At 34.9% G+C, this 12946-nt stretch overlaps 1 protein-coding gene across 1 annotated transcript; it reads left to right on the forward strand.

Annotated features, from left to right (window-relative positions):
• The first annotated feature begins 2764 nt into the window (after window positions 1–2764).
• Window positions 2765–5947, forward strand: LOC141657613 (NAC transcription factor 32-like). The gene is made up of 3 exons (XM_074464900.1): window positions 2765–3213; window positions 3825–4099; window positions 5010–5947. The coding sequence occupies exons 1-3, from the start codon at window positions 3051–3053 to the stop codon at window positions 5460–5462; spliced, it is 891 nt and encodes a 296-aa protein (XP_074321001.1). The 5' UTR covers window positions 2765–3050; the 3' UTR covers window positions 5463–5947.
• The last annotated feature ends 6999 nt before the right edge of the window (window positions 5948–12946 follow it).

The raw sequence follows: 12946 nt of genomic DNA on the forward strand, positions 1-12946 counted from the left end.
GTTCGGTCGATTCCCAGTCGCTTCGGGCCAACCTCGTCTTAGGAGTTTAACTTGCAAGCCCAAGAATGACGGCACGAGCCAAACCAGTTAATTTTTTCAAGGGAATTATATAGTAATAGAATTGTAAGAAATTTTGTAGGCTAGACTTGTATTGTTTCTCTCTATAAAACGACTTTACTTTAGAAACCCTAATACAGTGATACATCAAAGGAAAACATCGATTATCGCACGGGGATTAAATTATTCCACACTGGTTTATTCATAGGTTGAAGTGATTAAGGTTTGGGAGGCATGAAAAACAGTCGAGTGAGCGGAAAAACGAGATTAAAGAGTAGAGGTGAGGTGTTCCAAGCGACGTTCCTCAGCGTAGAAGACAAGACGGTGGTGCTGAAGTGGTGCGGTGAGGGAGACTCGGGCGAGTTGGTGAGTCGGAGAAATCAGGTGTTGGGTTATTTGGCGAGTTTGCGTGAGTCGTATTACCGAGTTGGTAAATCGGGAGGTGTGAGAGGATTAGGGCAGTATGTTGGGGGTGTATGCGATGCAACGATTTAAAGCGGATTGTGGACCGGTGAGGTGAGCTTTAAAAGTGGTTGGTGTTTGGAGATTGGTGATGAGAAATGAGAATGAAGGGAAGGGGATAAAAGAAGGGAAGTGAAGGGGTTAAGGTTATTATTGTTTTAATTGTTGGGTTAAGGTTATTATTGTTTTTACCTTTTTTATTTTTATTTCTGACCCGACAAATAAGTAGTCGGTTACGTAGTGCATTGTGAGATAAATGACATTAAATATGAGATTTTTCTTAGTTAAATACTATGATGGATTAATATGAGAATATGAGACTTAGTTGGAGTATTCTCATGAAATAACCTTAATATATAACTATTTCGAAAATACTTTGTCTACGTCGAATTAAAACTAATTAAAGAGTTTAACCATGAAATCAAAAACAACTTGAACCAATACGACCCATATCTGCAAATGACCCTAACGCTAAGTAAACAATCCCGAGATGACCTAACAACACCACATCTGAAATTGAGTGAAATGTAAAATAACTAAAGCCAACCTAAAATTAAGTGTCGATGAACTTAAAATAAACCAACCATAGCTGACCCGATCTGGTCCGATCCAATTAACCCCATTTAGAGCATCTGCAAAGGTGAGGTGCCCCGTATTTTATCTCTCCTTTCCTCATTCGTCAACCTCATTTTCCACTAACTTTTTCATCTACCCTCCCCATTTTATAACTACATCTTTGCAACAATGAGGTTCCCCAACAACATAAGTGTACGTACAAAATATGGAAACCTCCCCAAAAGACACACCAATTTGCCTTACTTTTCATTTGGGAACCTCCTCTAAAAGTAGAGGAACCCCAACATTTGGGGAGGTTAGTGCAACAATGAGGAGGCTCATTTGAAGAGAGAGAAGGCAAATAGGAAGGTAAAATCCCACCTTTGCGGATGATCTTACAACCTCAATGCTCATATGTAGTTCTCAAGAGTCACAACAACATTGCAAAGATCTTAGATCTAGGGAAATCAATCAAGCATATAGTGAATCTTGTAAGTTAGGTGGTTAACACCCAAACCCAACAATTGAGTTAATCTGGTGACAAATGGAAAGGATCTTTTTTAATAACGGAGTAGATCGAAAAGGGAGTGGCGGGGTCAGCGTACTTTTAGGCGCGTTAATCGAGACAAAAGTTCAAGGCTGAATGACGGAAGCAATGACAAAATGTTTTCTAGAGGTAGATATACAAGTAGGTACACGTGTACGTGTTTTATTGGATAGTCAACACGTGTCTTACCTTGATCACTGGTGTGCTTGTCACCCAAGTTATGTCGGCTCACTTGTCGATGCATTGTACCCGGAAAATTATTATTTTGCCGCATTTCTTTTTTCCGTACCAATATTCTCCCTTCTCTACAAATATATTAGTATTAATTATTATTACAAATATTACTTCTAGTAAGTTAATTACACAACTTACGATGTCAGCTAAAAATAATGACATAACCATTGAGTAAATTATTTCGTATATTAATCATGATTTATGACAAAATGTCAATGTCTTAAGTTTAAATATATTAACAATTAATTGAAAAAATAAAACTTAGGTTTTAGGTAACATCTTTTCATGTTCTAATTTGAGATAGTGTATTAAAATAGGTGTCGTATTAATAAAATGACTTAAATAATAAGGATTGGCCCTAATGTCAAAGAGTTTACCTTCTGACTATAATATCCTAACTGGTAAGATCTACCCTTAAATCTAAACTTCTTTTACACAAACAATAACACGGTGTTATACAAGATTAAGGGGTCGTTTGGTTCGAAGTATTGGAATGGTATGGAATGCAATGTGATACCATGGTGATATGGAGTTAGAATCTCATACTTATTCATGAGTGTTTGGTTCGACCCTAGAATGGATATAAAGGTAGTAATAATATGAATGGAGTTAGAAACTTGAGTGGAAATATGAGTATGAGATTTCAAGGGGTTGAGATGGAACTAATCCATTAAATATCTTACTCCATCTCAAAAACCTCCAACCAAACATTAGAATGGATTGAATCCATTCCAATTCATTACAAAACTCCAACCAAACACCCCTTCATTGATTACGCGGTAAGGGGAAATAATCTACGTACGTAATTGATTACGCGATAAGTGGAGATAATTTACGGTGGAAATAAGGATAAGGCCTGTAAAAATGATTGGCAGCTATAAGACCAGCAGCATTGAAAGACTGTGGGTCAAGTGGTGGACTGAATTTCCTCCCAACTTCACAAGTGCTAAAAAAACTATAACACGTGCCAATTAAATAATCAAATTAACTTTACACCTCGCACACTCCCACCTCTCTATATAAATCTAACACACCCATTGTTAATTTCCGAGATTTGGAAAAACAAAACCCAAAAAACACACATAGGAAAAAAAAAAGAAAAGGCAATTTATCGTCCAACTAAAAGTAAATCAACAGGGAAAAGAGAAAAGCGCAAAGGAATCTGAATTAATTTCAATTCAATTCCCAAGGAATTATGTCGAGTCAAGAATTAGTGTTACCTCCTGGATTTCGATTCCATCCAACTGATGAGGAATTAGTAGTTCATTATTTGTGTAGAAAATGTGCTGCTCAGAACATTTCTGTTCCTATTATTGCTGAAATTGATCTTTACAAGTTCGATCCTTGGCAACTCCCTGGTAAGTCTTTTATAATAATTCTTATGTAACCCGTCTTACCATGTGAGACCGTCTTTCATGTTTCTAACCAATAAATGAACCGGCTCGACAGTCTTATTCTGATACTTATTTTCACTGCTCTTTTTAGCTAAATAAATGGTACGGAGTATGAATGCATGTGTAGCCATCTTTATTTTTTCAACAGTAAATGATTATGGGTTGATTGAATCTTAGTTTCGCCACGGTAATCTAATTAGATTGTCAATTACTGTTACTAAAATGATTTTGCTTTGGATATCAATTGAATTTCATATACCCTGTTTTTCATTATTATTTTTTTGGGTATTGATTTATTTGGTTAAGAAATCATTAGTCATTTTAAGTAAAAAAGCTCAATTTCTATCAAAAAAGGGAGAAATTATTTTCCTTTTAATTTAGCGAATAAAATCAATATAAATTTCTGTAAATTTCCATAATCCTACTTTCATTAAATTATTTAATTTTTAGCAATGGGTTTTTGAAGACTGTTCAACTAATTCTTACAGTCAAATAATTTGATTACTTTAATTAAAATATTACATATTTTTGGAAATATTTTTTATCTAATTAATTTTATATTGTTTAATGAGCAGGCATGTCACTATATGGTGAAAAAGAGTGGTATTTCTTTTCACCGAGGGACAGAAAGTATCCGAACGGTTCAAGGCCGAACCGGGCAGCTGGGACCGGGTATTGGAAGGCAACGGGAGCTGATAAGCCGATTGGAAAACCGAAAACGCTTGGAATAAAGAAGGCTTTGGTATTCTACGCAGGGAAAGCTCCTAAAGGGATTAAGACTAATTGGATTATGCATGAGTATCGCCTTGCTAATGTTGATCGCTCTGCTGGCAAAAAAACCAATCTTCGAGTGAGTTCCATTCTTCGGCCTAATTTACCCAATTTCTTTTTCACCATTAATGCTTAATTGCTTATGTGTCAAATGACGAAGTAGTGGGACGGGACTTATCCAAAACATTTCTTGCGCGTTACAAGGGTAGTTTTTAATTAGGACTGTTCATCAATTGACCCAATTCGGCCGACTTGTAATAGAAGCGGGTTGAATTTTAAAAATACAAAGGCCCCACCAGTAACCCGTTTACTGAAATCACCTCTCGATAACTTTACCAGCTAGTTAGTCGATATCTATGTTGGTTGATTTTAGAAGGGTATAATGGTCATTTGTCCAGAAGGTTCTGAATTTACACGTGTTTTTTCCTGAAAAAAAAAATTAACCGTGGAGTAATTTAAGTTAATAATGTTATACTCCTTACTTTTCAACGGGTCCAAGCTTTGCGTCTGGACCTTTCGCCGGTGGCTTTGTGCTTGCCTAATTTTGATTTGTGGTCGTAATTGTGTAAGGATTATTATAATAAGAAATGTGGGATTATTTAGGATCTTCTATCATCATCTAGGCTTTTCTGGTGGCGGCCGATATGCTTTTCTATAAGATGTTGGACCACCCATATGGTGTGCTACATACCAAGACACTTTTAGTTTGGTCCGTGAGATATTTTGGACTTTCTAGCACTTTCACTACTAGTTTCTCATTGATATTTCTTGACACCATTTCGCTACGTGGACAAACTAAGGCCTTGCTCGTTCACATTATCGAACGTGGTTCAACAGTTTTGGTTTAGTGGTTGAGATATTCATGTCCTTCCCGACATAGTTATTTTACCGATTACAACTACAAGTAAAGAGCTCCGTAAGCCAATTTACGTGTTGATTGTTATGGCTCGACTGTATCATTGATATAAGTTTTAATTTTCCTATTGCAGCTTGATGATTGGGTGTTATGCCGCATATACAACAAAAAGGGCACAATAGAAAAGGGTTTCGGCATGGATCAGATGCCTGCACCTCAACATAGTGACTACGAGGATAAGAAGCCCGTGATTTCGACACATGGCCTAAATGCGCCAGTTAGATTCACCACCCCATCCATGGCCATGTCACCACCTCCACAAAAGACTGACCTAATGCATTACGACACGTCAGACTCGGTCCCACGTTGCCACACCGACACTAGTGGGTCGGGTCCGGCACCCTCACCCGAGTTCATGTGTGACAAGGAGGTCCAGAGTGAGGCTAAATGGAATTCACTTGACAGAAGCATGGATCTCCCCTTCAATTACATGGATCCATTCCCGGAAGACCCATTTGCAACTTCAACCCAGTTTCAGCATGACCAGATGTCCAGTCTTCAAGACATATTTATGCTCCTGCGATAGATTGATCGCAAAAGCCAAATGAAGAAGTCGAAAAGTGCTGCTGATGATTTAACCCCGTCCACACATCTCAGCATGTTAATACGTAGTGTCAAGCGTAGGACTTGGGGAGATCATAGTTCCTTGAGTTGTATCACATTTTATTACGTGGTCGGATAATTCGCTATGTTCTGAATTTTTAGAAATGTTTGTTGCAGTTATTGTATTTCGAATAGAAGAACCAATGAAGTCTTGGAATAATGACTGAGACTGAGGTTCGACAGTTCCTAGGATTCATATTCTCTGTTATCGAGTTGTAATTTGATTATTATGTTGAATCAAGTTTCGGAAATATAGTAGGATCCATTCGTGTCGAGTATAAGAACCACTGAAGTCTTAGACTATTGACTAAGACAGAGGTTCCACAGTTCCTAGGATGTAGATTTATCTTTATAGAGTTGTAATTAGATTATAAATGTTGAATCAAGTTCTGAAAATTTTATGATTTATTCACTTGCAAAGTTCAATTCTAGTATTGAAGATCTTATGATGATTTATTCAGGTGCAAAGTTCAATTCTTGGTAGGAGTTGTAAACTTGTAATGACTTGAGTTGTCGAGGTGTTCACACAATAAAGCGATAATTACATCGTAAGTACCCATCTTATATTAACTAATTGCAATTTAATTACCGCTATTTAAATAAACGACTTCAATTGACCTTTTGATTAATCACATGGAGATTTGAAGGATCCAGCTACACAATCAAAGTTGTCAAAACAGCGTAAGATTTAGCCACTATTGTGGTGTTTGCTACCAACTTTCTAGATATAGATGGGCATGGAAGGAAGGATGGATGGATTCCGCATCAACTAACATCTTCAATTGCAATGTCATCGTAATACGGAGTAGTCGATAATATAATGATACTTCCTCCGTTTTATATTATTCGAGAATTCGAATAAGTATTTTACAAGAAAAGCTCGTGACTACTAATTCTATGTAAGATTATGAAACTCGCGTTATTAAGGTCCACTAAAACAGGTTTTTTGTTCGGTAGAAAGTACTTCCTCCGTTTTAAATTTCATAAACAAATAAGCCAGATAAATGTTTACTAGTGTTGACATAATTAGACAACTAGTTTAGTGTATGCACGATATATATATAGTTTTACTTTTTTTAGTGTATTATATTTATGAAATTTAAATTGACTAATCTTTTTTTTTTTTTTTTTTTTTTACGTTTTTCATCGTTATATTTTGATTTGAAAAATCAAAGTCAAAATCGTATTAATCATGAAATGAGTATTTCAATGAAAATTTTTCCTATTATCAAGAGATGAATAGTGTTATTTATAAAATTTTACTGATAATATATTTTTACTCGCAACTTTTTATCATAGAAAATCAATGAATTTTTTTCGTATCCTTTAAAAAAAAAAGAATTCCTTAGAATTTCTTTTTATATTATAAAAAGATTGGAGATAAATTTGTGTAGGATGTAAAATATATAAATCTGAAAGATTATGTGCTTTATAGTCCACCATACTTATAGAATAGGTTAAAATTTATTTTAGAAAATACTTTTAGGCCGGAAAATTTGGAGTTTCCCATATTTGTTTAGTAAATAGGGGAGGATTAATAAGCAAGAATGGGACCGACCATGTTATAGGAGATGAGGATCCTGGAAGAATATCCCGTACTTGACACATGTCAGTGCCATGATTATCTTGGTTTAATTAACTAAGAAAGATTGATTAGATACTGATTACATACTGAGTAAGCGCATCTATCCACATGTAACATCTAAAGTAGAGATAGTACGTAGTGATAAGATCAGAAAAATTGACAAGATAGTGTTGTCTTGGTAATGCTCGACTTGTAGTCCAACCAATTATAGGTGCTGTTTGGTCAAGTTTTAAAGTGTTTTTGTAACTGAAAAAGTAGTAGTTAGGCCAAACACCCTAAATTATGGAGTTTTAAAACAGCTTTTAAAAAGTCAAAAACTGTTAACTTACCCCCAAAAGTAGAAGTAGGTATTTTCTACTTCTACTCATACTTCTACTTTTCACATAAAGTGCTAAAAATTCATTACTAATGTGCTTTTTTTTTTTTTTCTCCGGAAGACCATTACTTTTTTATATCAGTTGGTTTTGCTTCAAACGGGTTATTTTGGTTTAAAATAATAGATGAGATTTTGTAACCATTTTCTGATCAAATCGACCACTATTGAAAAACACGTTATCATGTTCGTAACATTTGGTTGTATCATTCATGGTTACATTTCACCATAAGTGTCACACATGCCCTTCTGAAGCTTCAGACGAAAAGTGACCGTCTGAAACAAGAATTTGTGTCTTTACAATTCTTGTTGTAACTCCACTTTTTCTCTTCTCTGCTTGGCCAAACTTATACTCCGTTGAAGTCTTACATCGTGAGATCGTCTTATAATTTGTGCTATAATTTGTGAGACCGTTTTACATATAAGTAATATAATTAACAAAAAACAAAGTAAAAAAATAAGATAAAAGTAAGTAGACCAAACTTATAAATTTTTTAAGAAACTACTTTTACAAATATTAGGCCAAACAACTTCAACTTTTTCAAGAAGTAGTTTCTTAAAAAACTCATTCTTAAGAAGTAAAAACACTTTCACATAAACTTGGCCAAACAACACCTATATAATCTTACTTAAGATGATGCCTCACACAAATTAATTAATGCTAAATTACACCTTAATCTATACACTGTTTATTTCAGGTGATCGTAGCAAGAAAATTAGTAATGAGGATAAATAGGAAGTTTTCTATTTTATAAGGAGTTTATTATCCATTTATCTACATAATAAAGAGCTCTTTGCTTGAAATTGGTTTCTAAAATAAAAAACTGGTTTCATGTTAGGAAAAAGAGAAAAGAAGAGGAATCACATAAAAAGTATGAAACTTTTACCATTGAACAAAATTAAAAAATTTCATAATTAATGATATATGTTGATGTGTAAATGAAATTTTTTAATATGAAACTCTAACCATTATTATTGTCCTAGAAGACTTAGGACTTTTATGTATACAAGAAATTAAATTGCAAGAGAGCTGAACTATTATTAAAAAAAAATAACAGATTATAGAATAAAACCGTTTTATAGTATAAGATGTTCTTTTTATTAGTTAAACGTCATTTATTACTATGAGTAAATAAGTGTCTCCAAATCTCCATATATAAAATGAAAGTCTCACATCATATGAAAGTCTTACACAATAACTATTGGTCTAAGTTTCTAACACTTACACTATTTTAGTATGAGACCGTCGTATAAGAGAGTTACCCACTAACTTGAGTTCTCTATTGGTCCATCCTCTCCAATCTCCATTGAGTCCGGCCCGTAAATTAAGGGGTAAGGACAAGGCATTATCAAAATTTTATGGGATATTCTCTCGTGTACCCTGAACTTTTTCGTTTTCTATGGTGTACTCCTCGTTTTTCGCAAAAAAAACTTTGACCGATAATAATTCTCTATTACGAGTTTAGAAAACGGTAATTTTTTTTTTCCAAACCAGTTATGTCATCAAGGCCTTCAATTTGAAAAAAAAAAATTCACCGTTTTTTGAACTCTTAGCCGGTAGTTATGGTTGGTCAAATATTTTTTAACGAATAAACTTTGACCGACCATAATTCCCGACTACGAGTTGAGACGTCGGTGATTTTTTTTCAAACGAAAGACCTCTTAAAGACGGTCAATTTGGAAAAAACTTTTATCGTATTCTGAACTTGTAGCCAAGAGTTATTGACGGTCAAAGTTTTTTTGCATGAAAAGAGGGGTATATCATAGAAAATGAAAAAGTTGAGGGGTACACGAGAGAATATCCCAAATTTTATTAAGGTACGTCCTACTAACTCGTCTCAAACCCTATCATTTGCTTGTCTATGGGCCAAAAATGAAAAATAAATTTAGCTCATGTTCAATTTAAACTCGCATTTGATCACATGTTCACATTTACCACTAAGGCACTAAGTACACCTGACAAACCGGTCATTCGATTTAGTTTCGGATCGAGTTAAACCGGTTTGATTTAAATCGAGTTAACCTTAGTTTTGAGTTCAATTCGATAAATTCACTTCAATCTATTTGTAGTATTCGAGTCGACTACGGTTTGGGTCAGGTCAACTTCAGTTCTATTTCGGCCTTTTGGGTCATAATTTTCTTGAGTTAATGGTAAAAAAAGATAGCTTAATTGTATCTTATACATTACAATTTGAATGTAATAATTCCTAATACAATTGATTAATAAATAAAGAATCAATGAAAACACACCTAAAAATGAGTTTTTTTATGAGAAAAATAAATACTTTTAGTTTAGGTCAATCGGTTTGGTCTTAACGGTTAAGATTTGTTCAGGTACGGGTTCGATTATTATTGAATTAGATTCAGTTTCGGTTCAATTCAGATTGAGTCGAGTTTCGGGTACAATTCAAGTTACTCATACCAAGTATTCGATCGGTTATCAAAATTCGATATTTTTAATCGGTTTTTACTAGATGTACCACTAATAAGGCACTAACTAATACGGAGTAAACAATAAATAAGGTAAGTAAAATGTTGCAAACCCACTGTGTTCATTTTACACGGATCATGCAAGTTTTAATTAAACACCCGAAGTTAATATTAGATTTTTTTTTTTGTCTAACAAAACGCTTACTTAATTCCATTATAATAGAGAGAAGGGAGAGTCAAACCTGAGCCTATTATCTACAATATAACCACTAAATCACGACAGTTTCGGAAGTTGATATTTTGATGTGAGAATAGCATATGCGTGATAATAAAGTGGGTAGCCGACCTTTGGTAAGTGGCTTATAATTTCAAACAAAATGGTAGTGACAACTGATAAACGATAATGATACAATGATGAATATCTGCCGTATAAAATAAAATAAGAGATCACGTTCAAGGGTAACTAGATAAAGACACCGGCGGCCACAACCTTCACGTGTGCCTGTACGGCGTACGCCTAAGCTAGTCCTTCACCATGTTCACATTGGTACATAAGGTTACGGAGTTGATCAACCACGGTGATTTTTATTTAATTGAAGCTAAATATTTATCTTTTAATAGGCTGAATTATACAAAAATATTTCTAGCTGTGTTTCAACCCGCTTTTCAGTTTTCATGGAAAATATAAAAGTTGAACAATCAAGAGTAATTTTACCGTCCTCCCGGAAGACGGTACTCCTCACACACAAGCTATTATAATATTCCACTTTGTTGTGCGGAAGCGTGAATACCTTGTGTTGGGCCTCTGCTGCATCTGTGTCCACAACCCATAATAGTACGATATTGTCCGCTTTGGGCCAAGCCCTCACGGATTTACTCTTGGGCTCCTTCCCAAAAGGCCTCGTACTATTATGTTTAGTAGATACTTATAAAGATGATCTTTCATCTTTATTCTACCGATGTGGGACATGGGTTTGCACCATAACAATCCTCCCCTCAAACCAAGGACCATCATCTTGACTCGGACCTTGACCTCCATGGAGAACTCCCCACACCATGCAGCCCCATTACCTAGACACCCGCATCACCAAGTCATGATAACCTCTCCTTAAACGACACATCATGTGTCACATAGGGCTTGTGCTACACTTGCATACCAAACTCCTCTGCATCCAATATACCCTGGACTGGGTCCGAATCCACTACCTCAGCGCGCCACACCGGACCGCCGTTGGACTTACCATGAACCGCTTTTGTTGCCTCCATTAAGCCTCAGCCCCCTCGCCGGGTCGCTGACGATCTTCTATTGGACGGTCTGCCGTCTCAACGCCGTGAGACCATGTCGCTTCTCGCGAACATATTAGCTCTCCCTCGAGCTATAGGAGTTCCACGTCTTATTGTGTACGTCCACCTTCAAGTCTTGCTCTTGATGAATCTCCGTGTCTAGCCCAAGTAGAACCTTGGGCTCTGATACCACTTGTTGTGCGGAAGCGTGAATACCTTGTGTCGGGCCTCTGCTGCATCTGTGTCCACAACCCATAATAGTACTGTTGGGAAATGTGTCCTCAACAATAGTGCGATCACATGATTTAAATATCATTATTAAATCTCATGCCAAGAATACGAAAGGGATGATACATTACATATATATAGTCAACTGGTCCACACATATCGGTAATGATTGGCTGGCTAGAGTTTGACATTACTGTCGTGCGACGGTGGTGATCAGTTGATCCCTTGAGGTCACACCTAAAGGACGATTCCCTTAATTGAAAAGGTTAATTAGTTGTATACCGATACAGACTAATTAATTCCTTAAAATTGAACAATTCGATTTGTGAGAGAGAATATTGATATCTTATTGTAATGGGATTAAATAAGATTTATTTTAGTAATAAAATGCTTTGTTGCTAAAATTATTTATTGTTTGAGAAACAATAAAGATAAGAATGAATGGTTAATTATAATTACAAGAAGTTGTGAATTATAACTATATGACCCATTTTATTTATGTGATCAAGTATCACTAGTCAATTTGTTGTATGAAATTTAATTAATTCATGAAATGATATTTATGTGATAAATATGCATCAAATTAATTAATAACATGTAACATTCTACATGTGACATATTGTGTGACAAATGACAAATTGACAAAATAAAATGGTAGTCCATTTTAAGTATATGGACCGAAAATGGAGGGTGTGTTAGTGGGTTTTGGTTGTTTTATTTTATTTGATAAAATAAACATAATGATGCCTACCTACTACTAGTCTTACACATCTTACACACCTACTATTTTTGAGAAGAGTAAAAGAAAAAGAAATGATGCCATTTTAGGCTCCAAAAACCGTGACACTCCCTCCACAAGGAGGAGAGTTGGTTCTTTTCTTTTTCTTACACTACCATTCAATTAACATGCAAAATGTTCATGAATATTCTCTCTTCTCTCTCCTTAATATTCATTAAAAAGATGAGTATTTGATTAAAATTGTTCATATAAATTACTAAGATTACTAGAAGTAGTATATGAGTATTAGTAATAGATTTTAAGGTAAACTAAAATACAAACATCTAGTACATGTTTATTTGTGGGATCAAGGGATTGTCTTGGGTGCTACTAATTGGAGAATCTCTACTTTGGGATTTTTGTATGTTCATCCATTATTGAAAAGCTCAAGAACTAACAAGAAGGAGATCTTGTTGGTGCCCAATATGACCGAATTTCATATGGTGAGAAAATGTTTTCTTATCTTCTTTTGTTTTAGTTTGCATGCATAAAATCCAACTTTAATTTTATGACAAATTAAATTAAAACATATATGAATATGTTAGTATATAGATCTACATTTCCTTCAATCGGTATCAAGAGCCACGGTTGTTTGCATGCAAATCGGTTAAAAGTTTTTCCGAGTTATAAGAATAACAAATAAAACTTGTAAAATTTGTGTTATTATGATATATCACGAAATTAATCCATGCATGTTAATATTTCTGGTCCTAAAATGTTTTAGGATAT

This window comes from Silene latifolia, chromosome 5, assembly GCF_048544455.1.
Source record: "Silene latifolia isolate original U9 population chromosome 5, ASM4854445v1, whole genome shotgun sequence".
Classification (NCBI taxonomy): Eukaryota; Viridiplantae; Streptophyta; class Magnoliopsida; order Caryophyllales; family Caryophyllaceae; genus Silene; species Silene latifolia.